Genomic DNA, 20037 nt, shown 5'->3' with positions numbered 1-20037 from the left:
AAACGATAACGGCCAAAATAAATAAATAAATAAATAAATTTGACTAGAAGCCGTAAGAGTAGTACTGTTATTTCATGTTAGATTTCGAAATTTGTGTCAGTTTTATTGGTTAAGTATATGGAAAACTACAAAGCAGTGTGCAATTCAATATGTTAACGTGACATCATTCAGCAGGTTTCACTCGACTTCATGAAGCGAAATGAGTTCTTTCTAAGTATTTGTTTATTTAGCAGGCGCCTTTATTCAAGTAGAGGGTGATGCTAAACTGAAACAAGCGCAGCTACACTCCTTGTAAAAATCTCTGATATCATTGAAAAGATGGAAAAGGTGAATATGGAGAATGCGCGAAAATGAAATACGCTCCCAATTGGATTAGAGGGAGCCACCCAACACTGGCAAACATTCAAAGCAGGCAATCTATCAAGTGAAATGTCACGCTTGGTTGTGAATTGTTCAGCGACGGAGGGGGTATTTAAGAGGTATTGACCGGTCTGTGCTGTTTTCTGTCTAGCAGAACGAAGTGCAGCACTGGCGCCACTGGAGAGGAGTGTGGAGAGGACTGTACAACTTCATCACAGAGACCCTGACTGCTGCTTACCTGCCTGGACTTCGATAGACTGAGGGGACAGGGGAGAGGGGAGAGGGGGAGAGAGAGGGGCTGGCTCCCTGCTCATACACTGCTGAAATCTCATATGTGAATTCTGCCGGTCCAGATGTTTTTTCTTTTTTATGTGTAGCATAAAACACTTTGAATTGTGGTGTTGTTGTTGGTTATTTTAGTTATTTTTTAACCCTTACGGTGGTGAGCCATTCTGTGCTGGATTAGAGAACCACGAAATGAAACAAACACACACACAAAAAAAATATTGTTATGAATTTTCTTAGCATCAGGAACGAAAAAAAAAAAAAAAGTTCTAAGTATAATATACTCTATGCCGATAAAGGACTGAATATTTTCTTTTTAATTTGAAAGACATACTTTTTCTTTTATTTATTAAAACTTTCAGGGGCATTATTTATATTTCGTGCAGGTTTAATATCAGCGAGACTTTTCTGTTCTACTGCATTCCTTGATTTGAGTTCTGAAAATGACTGATTAAAAAAAAAAAAATGGAACACTTCGGAATGATTTTGGGGTGCTCCACCTGTTAGTTGAACCGCCTGGTGAAGGGTCTGAGGTCAGCGTTGTAAATAACTTTGTCAGTTACACACACACACAAAAAAAGTGTACATTGACTGTTTCAACTTTTCTATGTGAATTTTGTACATCTTTTTCAATAAAGGTTGAAAATGAGTTTCTCAAGTTTGCATTGGATTTATTGTTTGTGTATAAAGGGGTTTGAGGATGGAAAAAAAACCCCATTCCCACGCCCCCCCCTCCTTTTTCTTCCTTCCTTCCTTAATTAGGGCCCCAGGAAAGTCAAACGAAATCAATTCTAGCCAGATTCCAAATCAGTTTCTGTTTCCATCTACCTCCGAGACAGAGTTGAACCCGGTCTGAAATCGGTTCAGTCTGTTTCCATCAAAGCTGTTTGAACTGGGGCTCCAGTGAACCTGATCTCTCTGGCTGGCATGCTGCCTGGACACTGCTGTCCTCATTTGTTTTTAATCTCAATCTCTCTCTCTAAACTACACACACAAGATTATTTCACTGGTTAGATCAAGCGAAGCCTGAAAAAGCAGTTTTGATTGGATCTGCCGAGTTCTAAGCTACAGATTTGTCAATCGATGTTTGTCTCGTTGGGGGGGCAATAATCCAAGTGCTGCACTTACAAAGCGGTGTGTGTGTGCGTGTGAGAGAGAGAGAGAGAGAGAGAGAGAGAGAGGGGGAGGGAGAGAGAGAGAGAGAGAGAGAGGGGGGGGGAGAGGGGGAGGGAGTGTAGGAGACTGTGAGAGAGAGAGAGAGGGGGGGGGAGTGTAGGAGACTGTGAGAGAGAGAGAGAGGGAGTGTAGGAGACTGTGAGAGAGAGGGAGTGTAGGAGACAGAGAGAGAGAGAGAGAGAGAGAGAGGAGACGGTGTGTGTGTGTGTGTGGTTTTGAGTGAGAGGCAAAGGGATTCACATCCTTAAAAAAGTGTGCTATAGTAAAAGCACAGCAAAGTGTGATAAAGCAGTGAAAACATGGTAAAGCATAGGGAAGCATTGTAAAGCACAGAGAGGTGTGGTAAAGCATAGGGAAGCATTGTAAAGCACAGAGAGGTCTGGTAAAGCATAGGGAAGCATTGTAAAGCACAGAGAGGTCTGGTAAAGCATAGGGAAGCATTGTAAAGCACAGAGAGGTCTGGTAAAGCATAGGGAAGCATTGTAAAGCACAGAGAGGTATGGTAAAGCATAGGGAAGCATTGTAAAGCACAGAGAGGTCTGGTAAAGCATAGGGAAGCATTGTAAAGCACAGAGAGGTATGGTAAAGCATAGGGAAGCATTGTAAAGCACAGAGAGGTCTGGTAAAGCATAGGGAAGCATTGTAAAGCACAGAGAGGTCTGGTAAAGCATAGGGAAGCATTGTAAAGCACAGAGAGGTCTGGTAAAGCATATTAAAAAACATGACAAACTTAAGGTCAATTAATATAACCATTGGAAAACTGCGGTGTGATTGTGTGTCTGTGTGAGACAGCCGCTGTGTGTTTCTGTCAGTGCGTGACTGACTCTGTCTGTGTGCCTGTGTGTGTCTATGCATGAGTGACAGTAGACAGCCAGGCTGCACCCATCTGTCACCCAGCCCCCAGCAGCTGTTTCTGGGCACAAACAGCCTCCCTACCTGTGCCTTTCTGTTTGGCTCTGTGCATCCAGAACTTCACACTCATCGGTACTCATTTACTTTAATTAATAGTCTTGTTTTAATTTCACTGATCAAGTGCTTTGGAGAGAGACTCTTGGAACGAAAATGCCTACACTGAAGGCAACACTAGCTTTGCAGGCATGGAAATAAGACTCCCATTGCATAACGGTTTGATCCGATCCTTGGGCAAGGTGACAGCTTATCAGAGAATCGTGTGCCGGCATCTCTCTGACGCTGCTATTGGTATCATGATAAATGACTGTGAAACTAACTACCCAAAACAGAAACCCAACCTCCCTATTCTTTACAATGCTTCCCTATGCTTTACCAGACCTCTCTGTGCTTTACAATGCTTCCCTATGCTTCACCATACCTCTCTGTGCTTTACAATGCTTCCCTATGCTTTACAATGCTTCCCTATGCTTTACCATACCTCTGTGCTTTACAATGCTTCCCTATGCTTTACCACACCTCTCTGTGCTTTACAATGCTTCCCTATGCTTCACCATACCTCTCTGTGCTTTACAATGCTTCCCTATGCTTTACCACACCACTCTGTGCTTTACAATGCTTCCCTATGCTTTACCAGACCTCTCTGTGCTTTACAATGCTTCCCTATGCTTTACCAGACCACTCTGTGCTTCACAATGCTTCCCTATGCTTTACCAGACCTCTCTGTGCTTTACAATGCTTCCCTATGCTTTACTAGACCTCTCTGTGCTTTACAATGCTTCACTATGCTTTACCAGACCTCTGTGCTTTACAATGGGGGGGGGGGGGGGGGGGCTGGTTTCAGACACTGATTGACACTAATCTTGGATGACCTAATGTCACCTGTTGTGAAACCAGCCTTTTGACGGATTGGAAATTCGGGGGCGACCAATCAAAAAACACATCAGCAGAAAGCCCTCCCTTTAGAACGACGTGTCTTTCTTTATTCTCTGCACTACTGTGCGCAAAACTAGACCATGTTTGCATATGTGAAAACATGTGGACTTTGAATAAGTAAGCATTACACTGTGTTACTGTATAAAGAATACATCAGAACTCTGTATTTGACTTGCATATCTTTGATACAGATAACAGAAACAATTAAAAAGCACACTGTTGATAAAAGAAATGCAAATGTCTTTCTGATGTGCCATTGGAAATCTAGCAGTAAGTGCAGGTGTGGTGTAGCATTGAAGTTGAAAAAAACAAACAAACAAAAACACACATACTTTTATAAGAAATCTCCAAAGTCCAGGTTTCGTTTGATTTGATTTTATTTTTAAAAAAGTACAAACCGTGGTGTCATTACAAGCGATACAAAGAACAATTTTATTTTTCTTTCAACTAAAAAAAAAAAAAAAAAAAAAGATTCTGAATTAGAGAGTAAAAATCTTACCAAACTAATGCATTGAGCTCCTGCCATGACCAGAGATTGAACATAACTCCCCTCAATGAAATCTATTATTATTAATATTGAAATGATCAGGAGCCAGGAGTTTGAGCAGGGTTAGAAACTCACACTAGCCCTGCTGCTGCTGCTGCTGCTGCACCCAGTCCTGGGGTTCAGAGCTCCCCTCAATGAAGTCTATTATTATTAATATTGAAATGATCAGGAGCCAGGAGTTTGAGCAGGGTTACAAACTCACACTAGCCCTGCTGCTGCTGCTGCTGCTGCACCCAGTCCTGGGGTTCAGAGCTCCCCTCAATGAAGTCTATTATTATTAATATTGAAATGATCAGGAGCCAGGAGTTTGAGCAGGGTTAGAAACTCACACTAGCCCTGCTGCTGCACCCAGTCCTGGGGTTCAGAGCTCCCCTCAATGAAGTCTATTATTATTAATATTGAAATGATCAGGAGCCAGGAGTTTGAGCAGGGTTAGAAACTCACACTAGCCCTGCTGCTGCTGCTGCACCCAGTCCTGGGGTTCAGAACTCCCCTCAATGAAGTCTATTATTATTAATATTGAAATGATCAGGAGCCAGGAGTTTGAGCAGGGTTAGAAACTCACACTAGCCCTGCTGCTGCTGCTGCACCCAGTCCTGGGGTTCAGAACTCCCCTCAGTGAAGTCTATTATTATTAATATTGAAATGATCAGGAGCCAGGAGTTTGAGCAGGGTTACAAACTCACACTAGCCCTGCTGCTGCTGCTGCTGCTGCACCCAGTCCTGGGGTTCAGAGCTCCCCTCAATGAAGTCTATTATTATTAATATTGAAATGATCAGGAGCCAGGAGTTTGAGCAGGGTTACAAACTCACACTAGCCCTGCTGCTGCTGCTGCTGCTGCACCCAGTCCTGGGGTTCAGAGCTCCCCTCAATGAAGTCTATTATTATTAATATTGAAATGATCAGGAGCCAGGAGTTTGAGCAGGGTTAGAAACTCACACTAGCCCTGCTGCTGCTGCTGTTGCTGCTGCACCCAGTCCTGGGGTTCAGATCTCCCCTCAGTGAAATCTATTATTAACATTGAAATAACCAGTTTCCAGTTTGAACAATCAATCAGTCACCTGATCAATCTAAATGAACCGATTACACTTCTGGCAACAGCATGAATCCATCTCACTGTGAGTCTGTAGGTTTATAAAAAAGGAGTTATTCATGCAGCTATAAGAGGGACAATTTATTTATCAATATTTTTCAATAATATACGGAATTATGGCGCCCCGGAAGAGAGGAAATTAATCTTCCAATCAACAGTGCAGAATTTAACTGCCATCGATTAGTACCCGGTTGTAAAGGTGAGGGGAGGACAGCTTTTCGTCTTGTGAAATCAACACTAACGAATCGATTCAATAGTTTCTGCCCACCACTAGCTTATATTTCTTTCTTCGTGTCTCCTGCAGTTTACAGGGTGGGGCGCCTTTTGTCTCTCCGTGACAAACAGTGATCCGCAGAGGGACGGTTTGCATAATGCGGACGCCTGATTTTGTTTCAAAAGACAAATGCTATGGAAATCCAATCTTTTTATCATTTTAGCGTAGCACGTTTTTCGATTGACCCCTGATAGTTGCACGAGAGAAGATTGGGAGCTCTATTGATTTAAAACACAACACTTTAATCACGCACTCCGAGCTGCTTTGAATTGCATTTGGCTACAATCTAGTAAGAGTTTTAATCTTTAAAAATCCAGTTTTTTTTTTTTTTTTTTTTACAAAACAGAAATGACCTTCATAAAAGTTCCCCATAGTAAATGCAACATTTAAGTGTGGTGAAGCATAGGGAAGCATTGTAAAGCACAGAGAGGTGTGGTAAAGCATAGGGAAGCATTGTAAAGCACAGAGAGGTGTGGTAAAGCATAGGGAAGCATTGTAAAGCACAGAGAGGTCTGGTAAAGCATAGGCAAGCATTGTAAAGCACAGAGAGGTGTGGTAAAGCATAGGGAAGCATTGTAAAGCACAGAGAGGTGTGGTAAAGCATAGGGAAGCATTGTAAAGCACAGAGAGGTGTGGTAAAGCATAGGGAAGCATTGTAAAGCACAGACAGGTCTGGTAAAGCATAGGGAAGCATTGTAAAGCACAGAGAGGTATGGTAAAGCAACAAAAAATGGAAGGTGTTCAGGCTGATCAACGTTCTGTAGGGGTCTGGTTCTGTTTTTACTGGACCCCCAGGCAGTCCACCACACCGCTGCCCTTCATCCCATCGAAGAAGAAGAAATTCCTGTGAGGAGCATCCCTCTGGGAGAGAGCCTGGAAAAATAGAGAACAATGACCATATTGATGATAATGATAAGAATAATAATAATGCTCATAGTAATGATTATTATAATAATAATAATAATAATATTATTTATAACGCTCATAGTAATGATGTTTATAATATTATATTTAGTAATGATGTTTATAATATTATATTTAATAATGATAATGATGCTTATACTACTACAATAATAATAATAATAATAATAATAATAATAATAATAATAATAATACCTATACACACTGTTGCTAATGAAGCTTGCAGCAGTTTCACCCATTCCAGGTTTTACTACCAGCTTGATCAGCCCCAGTGTGTCTAGCTAACAAGCTCAGGTGTGTCTTATTGTTAAACTCCTAGAGAAACCAGGAATGGATCAAATTGCTATGCAATGGAAATGTTATTTCTATCCCTGGACTACTGCTTCTACACAATAAAGCAAAACACATCTGCCTCCCAGGGGAAGTGAACCCTAAATTAAAAGTGCGTTGTCTAAACCTTACCTTGACTAGCTCCTGCCCCAGGACCCCTCCCACCACAGCACAGACAGGAGCCATTTCTGAGAAACAGTAACTGTGAAAGAATAAAACAAGAGTCAGGTCAGACATCAACAACGACCAGCATTACACTCAACTGGGGTGGAAATAAGACTCCCATTGCACAGCAGATTCACCCATTCCAGGTTTTACCACTACAAGCTTGATTAGCCCCAGTGTGAATAGGCAACACGCTCAAATGTGTCGTAAACTCGTCGTAAAACCAGGAATGGATCAAACTGCTATGCGATGAGAGTCTTATTTCCATCCCTGTAACTGGAACCAAAACTTTGAATAAGATCCCTTAAAACTCGCTCTAGGCCAGCCCTCGCTCCTCTGCTGTTTGGAGTTTCTTAGATACAGGTCTGTAGAGTTGGAGAAAGCAGAATTATCTTATACCTCTTTCCCAATGTGCACAGAGCTGTGCCGAGCCCTCACGGTGCGGTTAAGGGGAGCCAGGGTTGTTTTTCCACTGCAGAGCCGTGCTACTGATGTCGCACGCAGTGAAAGACAGTTGTTATTAATTAACTCAATTTGCCAAAAAGATGCACAAACAAACAAACAAATGGTGTTAAATTAACAGACCAACGGTACGGCTCTGTCTTGCATCACTATATTTTGTAAATATATTTAGAAATTTATTTTCTCATACTTCTACTACATTTTACTCGATTATATCGACTTAATAAAGTTCACTTCGTTCTGTTGAAAAGGGGGGGGGGGGAGGTTTTAAAAATATAATTTGCCAAAGATGTCCCCGTTTAAGGATTTTTTCTAGTTGTTTTAATCCTTAACCCCGCCCCTGCCTCGGCTCGAAGCCGGATTCAGATGTCTTGCGAGGCTGGAGTTTCACGGTTTGGTTCTCGCCAGCGGAGAAGCACCCGTACCCGTACCGCACCAAGCCCTCATTATTATTATTATTATTATTTATTATTATTTATTTCTTAGCAGACGCCCTTATCCAGGGCGACTTACAATTGTTACAAGATATCACATTATTTTTACATACAATTACCCATTTATACAGTTGGGTTTTTACTGGAGCAATCTATGTAAAGTACCTTGCTCAAGGGTACAGCAGCAGTGTCCCCTACCAGGGATTGAACCCACAACCCTCCGGTCAAGAGTCCAGAGCCCTAACCACTACTCCACACTGCTGCCTCATGGGTCGGATGTGCCGGTGGAGAAGGGGTATTACACAAGCGGGGATCCCACTATAACTCAGTATATCTCAGTACAGCTTAGTTCCTTGAGCATTACACAGCAGAGACAAACTGGAATCCCTCTTCAGGATAAAAAAAAAAAAAACAATAAAAATGGCACCGCTACAGTATTTGCTAGTCAAATTCAGAACGTTCACAATCAAATAATTATTTTGTGGAACGCCTCTGCGGAATTTGCCTACCAGCTCATAAAAAAAGAGAGACAAAGACATATTCGGAGTCATGTTTTTAATCCTTTAAAAAAAACAAAAAACCCTGCAAGGCAGAAGCGTCACTTTTGATTAATGTGGTTCATCCTGGTTTAGAATCAGACACAAGCAATGCCGCATGGCTGGCTGTTCCGATGTTGTCCAATAACCGCTTTTCAAAATGCTTTCCTTTGGTCAAAATATGTAGAGTAGTAACTCGACAGGACTTGAGTTGTACCTTCTTTCCTTTGCTATCTTCCACAGTGAAATCCCTCTGGTCTTCTGGGGTTTTTGTGTGGAGACATTTTTGTACATTTCGCCACAATTCTGTTTTAAATCCTCCGTATCACAGCTTTAAATCTCCGCCAACAAGCCTCCATCCTCATTGTAATCTCGTTTTCTAAATCTCGCAAGCAGAGTCTCCAATAGGTAGGAATGTGCTGTCACTCAGTAGTTGGGGGCGGGTTTTTAAAGTATTCTGAGCGAATCAATGATAGATGCAAGTCAGGAAGGCGGGACATTGCCTGGCAGCACAGGGAAATGTATTTATTATTATTTTTGTAGTGAATTGATTAACCGTTTCCACAGTTTTTCCAGTGTTCATCCAGCGATTTCATTTTTTTTGTATCGGGGGGGGGGGGGGGGGGGGGGTTTATCGGTTAAAACCGAAAATCAGAAGCCCCAAATATAATGTTTCAGCTAGGGCCTTCAACAGGCAGGATCATGTCCAGGGATGGAAATCAGACTCCCATTGCACAGCAGTTTGATCTGGTAACACCTGCGTTTGATACTGGCACACACTGGGGCTAAATCAAGCTTCTAGAAGTAAAACCTGGAACGGGTGAAACTGCTGTGCAATAGGAGTCTTATTGCCATCCTCGCTATCTATTGAATTTTTTCTCACATGGTGAATTAAGACCAGGCTGCCTGCCTCCTGTTGTGAGCCCTGCCTCTGCTTCTGCCTCTGCCTCTCCTCACCTGACGAAGCTGTCCGGCAGCAGCTCCACACTCACTCCCAGCTTCTCCATCACATCGTTGCGGATCTGAAGCAGCAGCTCCGAGTCCTCTCCCACACTCTCCGGGACAGGATCTCTCCCCTTATCCGTGCGGAATTTCAGGAGCACTGAACGAGAGGGAAGGAGAAGGAATTACAGAGATGAAAAAAACCTGGATGAAACCAAGACTCCTATTGCACAGCAGTTTCACCCATCCCAGGTTTTACTTTACGATCTTGATCAGCCCCAGTGCGTGCAGATAACAAGCTCAGGTGCGTCTTACTGAACTCAAAATCAGATTTATCAGTGTGATGAAATCAGAAATGAAACCATGATGCAAGAGAATAAACACAGACTGTGAAAGCACTGTTTATACAACAAGCTCAATGCTTTAACTTAAATAATACAAGTGTGACAGTTCAGAGAGAGAGAGAGAGAGAGAGAGAGAGAGAGGGAAGAGAGAGGGAGGAGAGAGCAAGGGAGAGAGAGAGGGAGGGAGAGGAGGGGGAGGGAGAGAGAGAGGGAGGAGGGGGAGAGAGAGGGAGGGAGAGAGAGGGAGGGAGAGAGAGGAGGGGGAGGGAGAGGGAGAGAGAGGAGGGGGAGAGAGAGGGAGGGAGAGGAGGGAGAGAGAGAGGGAGGGAGAGGAGGGGGAGAGAGGGAGAGAGAGCGAGCGAGAGAAAGAGAGAGAGCAAGAGAGAGAGAGAGAGAAAGAGAGAGAGAGAGAGAGGGAGAGAGAGGGAGGGGGAGAGAGGGGCCAGAGAGAGCGAGAGCGAGAGAGAGACAGCTTTAACAGTTGACTTTAAACTGAAAGCGATCGCGTTGATGTTTACTTGCTGTCTTTTATTCACCCAGCTCTGTATTTCCAAAAAAGCATCTTCCTGGTACATTCAAGGCAAATCAAAACAAATAAAAACTCAAGTTACAAATATGAGGAAAAAATAAAAGATCCCGAGCTGCCCTTTCTGGAAAACCCCCCCCGGGGCACAGACACATTTCCACGAATACCTCGGTGTGTCACACAAACAGCAACTCGAGGGAAGAAAAAAAAAAAAAAACACCCTTCTAAAAGTGGAACACTTCATTTTTGGAGTTGCATTTCTCTATGGATATACATGCATTTACCCTCATTGACCATGTTTTAATATGCTTTACCAGACCTCTCTGTGCTTTACAATGCTTCCCTAAGCTTTACCATACCTCTGTGCTTTACAATGCTTCCCTATGCTTTACCATACCTCTCTGTGCTTTACAATGCTTCCCTATGCTTTACCATACCTCTCTGCTTTACAATGCTTGCCTATGTTTTACCAGACCTCTCTGTGCTTTACAATGCTTCCCTATGCTTTACCAGACCTCTCTGTGCTTTACAATGCTTCCCTATGCTTTACCAGACCTCTCTGTGCTTTACAATGCTTGCCTATGCTTTACCAGACCTCTCTGTGCTTTACAATACTTCCCTATGCTTTACCAGACCTCTCTGTGCTTTACAATGCTTCCCTATGCTTTACCAGACCTCTCTTTGCTTTACAATGCTTCCCTATGCTTTACCAGACCTCTCTGTGCTTTACAATGCTTGATTATGCTTTACCAGACCTCTGTGCTTTACAATGCTTCCCTATGCTTTACCATACCTCTCTGCTTTACAATGCTTGCCTATGTTTTACCAGACCTCTCTGTGCTTTACAATGCTTCCCTATGCTTTACCAGACCTCTCTTTGCTTTACAATGCTTCCCTATGCTTTACCAGACCTCTCTGTGCTTTACAATGCTTGATTATGCTTTACCAGACCTCTGTGCTTTACAATGCTTGCCTATGCTTTACCAGACCTCTCTGTGTTTTATTACACTTTGCTGTGCTTTTACTATGGGACACTTTGATAAGGGCAGGGAGGGCCAGTTTTGGAAAACACTTCCATACAGCAGTTTTCTAAATACAGTTTAATACTCAGTGTTTTTTTAATATAATTTAGGAATGCCTAGATATTCTACCTCACATTGTTGGGTCGCCGTTAGATTTTGCCTGCAGGGTTTCCACGACATTGAAAATACGAAGTCGCCGGATGGCTTGAGATTCTAACAGCAGCTGTTGCCACGGCAGCACGTTTGCAAACTCCTCCAAGCCCCCTTCATTACACAGATGCAGAATCGGAGCGTACGAGACAGGAAACGTAAGTCTTTAAAGCCCTTGAAACTTTCACTCAACTTCTGCTGAGCGCTGGACCGCCCCGCTCCAATCCTTGCTCACAACAGCTCACTTCCTGCGACCGCCTGTCCGTCAGCAGCGTCGCTTGGATACGCCTCGCTAGTCCCCACCCACTCTTACTTTCCAAACAGGACAGAGGGGGAGGGCGGGGGGGGGGGGGGGTAGAAACGCATGAACGAAACAAACAAGCATGCCTTCAACACAGACCTGGGGTCCATTATCATTATCATTATCATTACAGAAAGAACTGTTTGCCGAAATTGCACCTACAGTTACAATGCTGGATTTCCTTTCAGTTTGACGCCCCCCCCCCCAACCACAGATTGATTAAAAAGCAGAGTCACGCTAAGCGAAGCCACAAGCCTTCCCACTGTGCCGTGACAGAAACACGGTCTGTATAAATCACTAAAAGGGGAACTGCTATTATTAGCACCGAAGACAAACTGGTTTCACTTTAAAAAAAAAAAAACATTCAAAAACTCAAACTCAGGAAACAGCTTTCAGCCGAAACTGAAAGCATCTCAACTGGAATAAGAACAAGCATTTTTAAAAGAGGAGTAATACACACAGACACACATACACACACACACACACGTAGCTTTTGAGTTATGGTGGAAGACAGCAGTAGCTATGGAATTCTAGGTAATCAGCATATGCAAATTTCAGCATTACAAGAGCCAATCAAATATAATATATACAGTTGTAGTCAAAAGTTTACATACCCCAACGGAAATTTATAATTTCTAGAAATTTCTCAAAAATAAAGAACTACAGTTAAAATATTTTGTAGCAAAAGTTTTGCTTTTGTGGAGGAGGGAAAAAAGTATTCATTCAAAAGTATTCATACCCTGACAAGGACAATGAAATGAATAGCTAGTTGAGGCACCTTCAGCAATAATCGCCTCTTTTAAATGATTAGGATATTTGTCAATGAGCTTTTGGCGTGATTATTGATCATTCTTAAATGCAAAATTGTTCCAGTTCATTCAAATTCCGAAGACTTCTCTGGTGCACGGCCTTCTTCAACTCATACCAAAGATTCTCAATCGGATTTAGATCATGACTTTGTAGGCGGAGGGTTTCAGGTGATTGGCCAATATCTTTTTGTATGTTATGGAATCCATTTTATCATGTATTGGAACTAAATTGTTGGGCAGCTGGCTCATTGAGCTAAATATATATCTATCTATATAGCAACCAGCTCTCTATCCAAGGAGAATCGGGACCCAACAGGATGCTCATCAATCACTAGAAGTACTGAATGAAAAGTCACTGGGAAACTGAAAAGTCGCTGTTTTAATAAATTAGCTGCAACGTTTGGGCTTCCGATTTCTCCAGAGCGCCTGGTAGAGACTGATGATGCTGTTTCAGTTTCAGTTTCAGGAAATAAAGTCTTAAGTCTGTGAATCCGGAAACGTTCCCTTTTTATCAACGCGAGGATTAAGGACACCTTTTTGAGAGTCCCGCACACACACACACACACACACTCGGTCACTTTCTGCAGTGTTTTCAGTGTCAGCACACCCTACCTTGAAGGAGGAAGTAGTCTGTAGGTGTGCGTTTGAGGGCAGATTTCGCTTTCTCGCTCGTCCAGTCAACTTCCAGAGCCTTCTTCAGCTGACAGAAACTGGCCGTCTTACAGAAGGGGGAGTGGGAAATAATGAGAGGGGGTATTACTATTACAATTATTACTACTGTTATTATCAAAGCAGTGTTTTGGTATTACTACTGTATAAATGGGTAATTGTATGCAAAAAAATAATGTGATATCTTATAACAATTGTAAGTCTCCCTGGATAAGGGCGTCTGCTAAGAAATAAATAATAATAATCAGCAGCTCTTAATATTTTTTCACGACACAAAACGTAGAAAAAGAAAAAACCAAAGAAAGGAAGGAAGACAGGAGAGAGAAAGAGAAAGACAGAGAGAGAGAGACAGAGAGAGACAGAGAGAGAGAGAAAGAAAGAAAGAAAGAAAGAAAGAAAGAAGGTGCACCACTGGCCTCACCTTCTTCACCAGAGTCGTCTCTTTGGGGTCCAGTTTGGGTTTCTTGGCCTCGGGCTCGTCGCTCCTCTCTGGTTTCACCACTTTGGGCTTCTCTCTGAAAACCAAACGCTAAACCATTTCAGGGTCCAGTGCTATGAGGTGGTGAATATATGATAAACAGCCCCTCTAAAATCAGACGCAAAACTCCTGTGGCAGCGGACCCTGATAAATTATAGAATGCACAACTGCAAGACCATGCTTTTAAAATATACCCACCCCCCCCCGTCTGCACTGCAGTTTGATCCATTCCTGGTTTCACAGTGAATTTAATAATCAGACACACCTGAGCTTGTTCCCTAGACATGCTGGGGCTGATCAAGCTCATAGTAAAACCTGGAATGGGTGAAACTGCTACGCAATAGGACTTGCCATCCCTGCAGCGACTGCTGGACTCTTATTACGTAAGCCACGTGGAAACAGAGAGACTCACTCCACATAGTGGTGCTCCACGCCCAGGTCAGAGAACATGAAGCCGTGGTATCCGAACACGTCCCCGGTGAAGAACTTGATGTTGTTTTTGTGGCAGAGTTGGTCCAGCCTCACCTGGAGGTCCCGCGGGCAACAGGTCAAGCACACCTGGGGAGGGGGGAGCGAGAGAGACCAGGGGGAGATTACACAACACTGCTGGCTTTACAGTACCTGGGGAGGGGAGACCAAGAGGGGATTATTCAATGTAGAAGCCTTGAGGCGACTTTCACGCGATCTGATTGGCTCTCGTAATGCTGAAATTTGCATATCCCGACTACCTCTACAATTCTATAGCTACTGCTTTATAGCAACAGAACCACTGGGAATGATTGTAAATAACAGCAACATAAAACAGTAATGTTTACAAGCAGTTCAAGTTACATTTAAATGAATTACCTTAATAAAACAGCTTTCTATATATAGTTTGGAAATTCTACATAATTCAGAAATTAAAAAAAAGTATTTAAGGTCCTAGCTGTAGCATTCAAAAGAGAAGTTAATTTAGGTGATATTTTAGATCATAGTAAACATACAAGAATAACTGACAGAATAGGTTCTACAAATTCTTGCACCAGTACATGTAAAGTGTGTAAATGCATGGACAAAAGTAAAAATATAATTAAACATAAGAACAACACATATCCACTAAAAAACTACTACTGTAAAAATAGCAATGTCGTTTATGGAATAGCCTGTGAAAAATGTGATGAAATAAAATATGTTGGAGAGACTGGAACAACTTTATATAAAATAATTCAGAACCACCTTTCATTAATTAGAAATAAAAAAAATGAATGAGCCAATAGTACAGCACTTCACTAGTCAAGGACATGACATAAATGATGTAAAGCTTGTAGTATTAGAGCAGCTAAAATGAGATGATGCGACATACAGAAGAAAGTAAATGGATCAATAGACTGAACACGATGATGCCAGCGGGACTCAACAGAAAAGAACGAACTAATCAACTCCAATAAATACATAACATTTAAATAAATAAACAAACACAATTCATTCTAAAGTTGTGCATGCTGCTGCGCTGGGGAGGTCAAATCAAGACTGATCCTCAGAGCCAGCATTGCAGGATAATAGAAACACAAGATTATATAAGCTAATGTTAATTAGAATGAATACAGATTTAAAGATAGGAGTAAAAATGATGTCACAATCTATAGAACACCATTACATCATGCAAGAATAAGTCACGGATTTGAATATAAACAAGTAGTTGTCATGCCGTCAAACACCTATAAACCTATGTTTTGATTCAAACACAGGCTCCCTTGAGAAAGATACTTAGAACATATCGAAACGCTGGGCAGCCGGCTCTTTGAGCAAAAATTATATATATATGCTAAATTGGGAGAAAATAATAAAAAAAAAAATAATGGAGATTTAAAAAAAAAAAAACACAAAGCAGAACTGGCCAGCAGTGTGGAGTAGTGGTTCTGGACTCTTGACCGGAGGGTCGTGGGTTCAATCCCAGGTGGGGGGACACTGCTGCTGTACCCTTGAGCAAGGTACTTTACCTAGATTGCACCAGTAAAAACCCAACTGTATAAGTGGGGAATTGTATGTAAAAATAATGTGATATCTTGTAACAATTGTAAGTCGCCCTGGATAAGGGTGTCAGCTAAGAAACAAATAATAATAATAACTGCAAATGACTGAGCTTGGAAAGGTGTGTAATTGACCTGTAAATGATCCAAAAAAAAAAAAAAAAAAAAGGAACTGTTCTTTTTACAAATCTCAACGCACCAGCGCTTGTCTATTTGTCACTGTGTCTGAAGAGTGCTGCCGGGATGCTTGTTTCACTGTCCGGTGCGTGAACCGAACTGCCAGCTTTCTTATTCCTGTCCCTGCTTCCCCAGACAATGTGCTTCCAGCTGACTGCTGCGCTGACCCTCTGGTCATTACCCGCAGACCGCTGAAGAAAGGAGCACAGAGTTCTGGGGTTGAGAGATCTCTGGCATCTCCTTCACCCCTCTCTCTCTCGCTCGCTCTGATGTTTGTCATCTGCCCGCCCCCCCCCCGCGACAGAGTTTCCTGTAGTCAAAGGCTTCCTTCCCCAGAAAATAATAACAATAACAAAATACACACATGATTTGGTTGATTAAACCCCTATCCCCTTAGAGAAAGGGTGCTCCCTCCAGTCCAGGGCAGGCTTGAGGCACGGATACTGAACTGCTCCCTCCCTCCCTCACCCCCCTAAGAGAAAGGGTGCTCCCTCCAGTCCAGGGCAGGCTTGAGGCACGGAGACTGAACAGCTCCCTCCCTCCCTCACCCCCCTTAGTGAAAGGGTGCTCCCTCCAGTCCAGGGCAGGCTTGAGGCACGGATACTGAACTGCTCCCTCCCTCCCTCACCCCCCTAAGAGAAAGGGTGCTCCCTCCAGTCCAGGGCAGGCTTGAGGCACGGAGACTGAACTGCTCCCTCCCTCCCTCACCCCCCTAAGAGAAAGGGTGCTCCCTCCAGTCCAGGGCAGGCTTGAGGCACGGAGACTGAACAGCTCCCTCCCTCCCTCACCCCCCTTAGAGAAAGGGTGCTCCCTCCAGTCCAGGGCAGGCTTGAGGCACGGATACTGAACTGCTCCCTCCCTCCCTCACCCCCCTAAGAGAAAGGGTGCTCCCTCCAGTCCAGGGCAGGCTTGAGGCACGGAGACTGAACTGCTCCCTCCCTCCCTCACCCCCCTAAGAGAAAGGGTGCTCCCTCCAGTCCAGGGCAGGCTTGAGGCACGGAGACTGAACAGCTCCCTCCCTCCCTCACCCCCCTTAGAGAAAGGGTGCTCCCTCCAGTCCAGGGCAGGCTTGAGGCACGGATACTGAACTGCTCCCTCCCTCCCTCACCCCCCTAAGAGAAAGGGTGCTCCCTCCAGTCCAGGGCAGGCTTGAGGCACGGAGACTGAACAGCTCCCTCCCTCCCTCACCCCCCTAAGAGAAAGGGTGCTCCCTCCAGTCCAGGGCAGGCTTGAGTCATGGAGACTGAACAGCTCCCTCCCTCCCTCACCCTCCTAAGAGAAAGGGTGCTCCCTCCAGTCCAGGGCAGGCTTGAGGCACGGAGACTGAACTGCTCCCTCCCTCCCTCACCCTCCTAAGAGAAAGGGTGCTCCCTCCAGTCCAGGGCAGGCTTGAGGCACGGAGACTGAACAGCTCCCTCCCTCCCTCACCCCCCTTAGAGAAAGGGTGCTCCCTCCAGTCCAGGGCAGGCTTGAGGCACGGAGACTGAACTGCTCCCTCCTTCCCTCACCCCCCTAAGAGAAAGGGTGCCTCGTCCAGTCTATGGCAGGTTTTATTCAGCTCTAACAATTGAGTGTTTAAATAAATGGATTAAAAAAAAAAAAATCCTTGGCTTTAATCCCAAAATAAATGATACAAATGAATAATTAACGGTTTGACAAGGGTTACAAGGTTCAGTGAGTGCACTTTTCACCTTCTAATATTTCATTCTAAAGGAGCACAAGAGACACCTAGTGGCTCTCTGTGGTATACACACTAGAAGAGAGACACACAGTACTCGACAAAGCAATTTTAGCTCCGATAACACAACAGTGATGGTTATAGTTCTGCAAAATATTTTGCCGTATGACTGTACGTCAGTGATCAATAGTGCTGCACGAACTGATATTGGTGTCGATCGCGTTGATTTACTATTCAGAGTGAAACAAGCGAAGAAACAGCTGCTTGGGTTTGTGCTGCTTTTCTGAGACTCTGTGGAGGAGAACAGCGATCCACACAAACCCCAAGCAGCTGCTTCTTCACTCGTTTCCCTGGGAACTGAAATCAGAATCTGTGGAGACCTTTATTAAAATCGAAGAATCAGTTTGTACAGCAGCTCTATACCCTGTCGCAAGCTGAACTTGACTCACAGCGTCAAAATCCAAGAAGAATTCATCTGGTTTGTCCTCTGCTCTCTCTGGGTCAGCCTTCACCTCCACCATGGGATTGAGGTTCTGGGCTCGCTCCAGGGAAGCCTCAGCTCGGTTCTGATCCAGAGAGCCCGCTGGGATGAGGAACTGGGCTCGGACTGAGTCCTCTGTAACCTGGAAGAAAGAGGCGGAAGAGTCCATTTCAAATCCCCCAGCGAAGGAGAGCTAACCATTTAAAAATCGAACAGCACTTGGCTGGAAATAAGACTCCTATTGTACAGCAGTTTCACCCATTCCAGGTTTTACTACCAGCTTGATCAGCCCCAGTGTTTATAGGCAACAAGCTCAGGCGTGTCTTACACTCATAGTAAAAACCAGGAATGGATCACACTGCTATGCAACTAGGGTCTTATTTCCATCACTGCAGCATTAACAATATTATCACTGCCCGCACCAACCTGCCCTGCTCTGCCCTTTAAGAAAGTACTTGCATTTTACACTCCTGATGTGAATCTTTCAGAAAGCCTACAGATTAAATATTGCTGCTACTTCAGGGCCGGGAATTAGACTCCCGTTGCACAGCAGTTTGATCCATTCCTTGTTTCTCTAGGCATTAAAAAAGACACACACCTCAGCTTGTTACCTATACACGGGGCAGCAGTGTGGAGTAGTGGTTAGGGCTCTGGACTCTTGACCGGAGGGTCGTGGGTTCAATCCCAGGTGGGCGACACTGCTGCTGTACCCTTGAGCAAGGTACTTTACCTAGATTGCTCCAGTAAAAACCCAACTGTATAAATGGGGAATTGTATGTAAAAATAATGTGTTATCTTGTAACAATTGTAAGTCGCCCCTGATAAGGGCGTCTGCTAAGAAATAAATAATAATAATAATAATAATACACACTGTGGCTGATCAGACTGGTAGTAAAACCTGGAATGGGTGAAACTGCAACGCAACAGGAGTCTTATTCCAATCCTTGAATGTGATCCGTGCAGAGCGCAGGTACCTGCTCATGATCCAGCATGGTTATCCCTTTCACTCCAGACAGGATGAGGTTTTTAGCCACTTCAGCTCCGAGACCCTTCATCCCGACAAGCAGCACCCTGGATGCACGGAGACTGGAACACAAAGGGATACAGAGATAGATAGATAGATAGATTATTATTATTATTATTATTTATTTCTTAGCAGACGCCCTTATCCAGGGCGACTTACAATTGTTACAAGATATTACATTATTTTTTAGATACAATTACCCATTTATACAGTTATACAGTTGGGTTTTTACTGGAGCAATCTAGGTAAAGTACCTTGCTCAAGGGTACAGCAGCAGTGTCCCCACCTGGGATTGAACCCACGACCCTCCGGTCAAGAGTCCAGAGCCCTAACCACTACTCCACACTGCTGCCCAGATAGATAGATAGAGATAGATAGATAGATAGATAGATAGAGAACCGAAAAACGAAAAACACACGCTCTCCACATATCGATCATATAAATCGAGCTAAATAAATTCAGCTTGTGAGCATTGCAGTTCCATCAGCATGGTTTGCTACACAATTGCAGTTACATTTTCTTCGATTACAATTACGCTGCTGTAATTACAGCCTTAACATAACATAAACAGCTACGCGCATTAACATGTGCACTCTGTTTATTCTGAAGAACATCAAACCGTTTAAACGAAAGAAGTAAAAAAAAAAAAAAAAACGCAATAAATGATTATTTAAATTATTTACAGGCTACCACTCACCGCTTCTGTGCATCCAGGCCCCACAAACGGATCTGTCTGTCGTACTGTGCCGCCTCCTCTTCGCTGATAAGCGTTTCTTCCTTTTCGACCATGGCTAAACTGGTTATTGCGCGGCCACTCCGTATATTAATAATGTTTTGTACGATATTATTTTAAGCACCAGTATCGTTTTTGCACACAAAGTCCCGCTGAGCGCGGTTTGAAACGACGCTTGCAGATGACGCTGACGTACGCGCTACAAAATTGAAGCCGATGTTTGTGGGGGCAGAGGGCGGGCGCGTAAATATAAACAGCGTGTGGA

At 43.7% G+C, this 20037-nt stretch overlaps 2 protein-coding genes across 8 annotated transcripts in view; one reads left to right on the top strand and one right to left on the bottom strand.

Annotated features, from left to right (window-relative positions):
- Positions 1-1303, top strand: part of LOC117394667 (WAS/WASL-interacting protein family member 1-like) — a 29894-nt gene extending 28591 nt beyond the window's left edge. For 6 of the 7 annotated variants that reach the window (XM_059005167.1, XM_059005166.1, XM_059005165.1 and 3 more), the window contains one exon: positions 512-1303. In XM_059005167.1, coding sequence (XP_058861150.1) covers positions 512-616 — 105 coding nt within the window. In that variant the 3' untranslated portion in view covers positions 617-1303. The remainder of the gene's footprint in view (positions 1-511) is intronic. The other variant, XM_033993095.3, reaches the window with a different exon arrangement.
- A 2722-nt stretch (positions 1304-4025) lies between these two features.
- Positions 4026-19990, bottom strand: sae1 (SUMO1 activating enzyme subunit 1). Its single transcript, XM_033992936.3, has 9 exons — positions 19737-19990; positions 18990-19101; positions 17984-18157; positions 14083-14228; positions 13614-13707; positions 13136-13241; positions 9387-9531; positions 6965-7034; positions 4026-6454 (listed from the first exon to the last, which is right to left on the bottom strand). The coding sequence occupies exons 1-9, from the start codon at positions 19826-19828 to the stop codon at positions 6362-6364; spliced, it is 1032 nt and encodes a 343-aa protein (XP_033848827.1). The 5' UTR covers positions 19829-19990; the 3' UTR covers positions 4026-6361.
- Between the last annotated feature and the right edge of the window lie 47 nt (positions 19991-20037).

This window comes from Acipenser ruthenus, chromosome 30, assembly GCF_902713425.1.
Source record: "Acipenser ruthenus chromosome 30, fAciRut3.2 maternal haplotype, whole genome shotgun sequence".
Lineage (NCBI taxonomy): Eukaryota > Metazoa > Chordata > Actinopteri > Acipenseriformes > Acipenseridae > Acipenser > Acipenser ruthenus.
The sequence above is the reverse complement of the archived record's forward strand: the minus strand, read 5'-3'. Positions and strand labels throughout refer to the sequence as shown.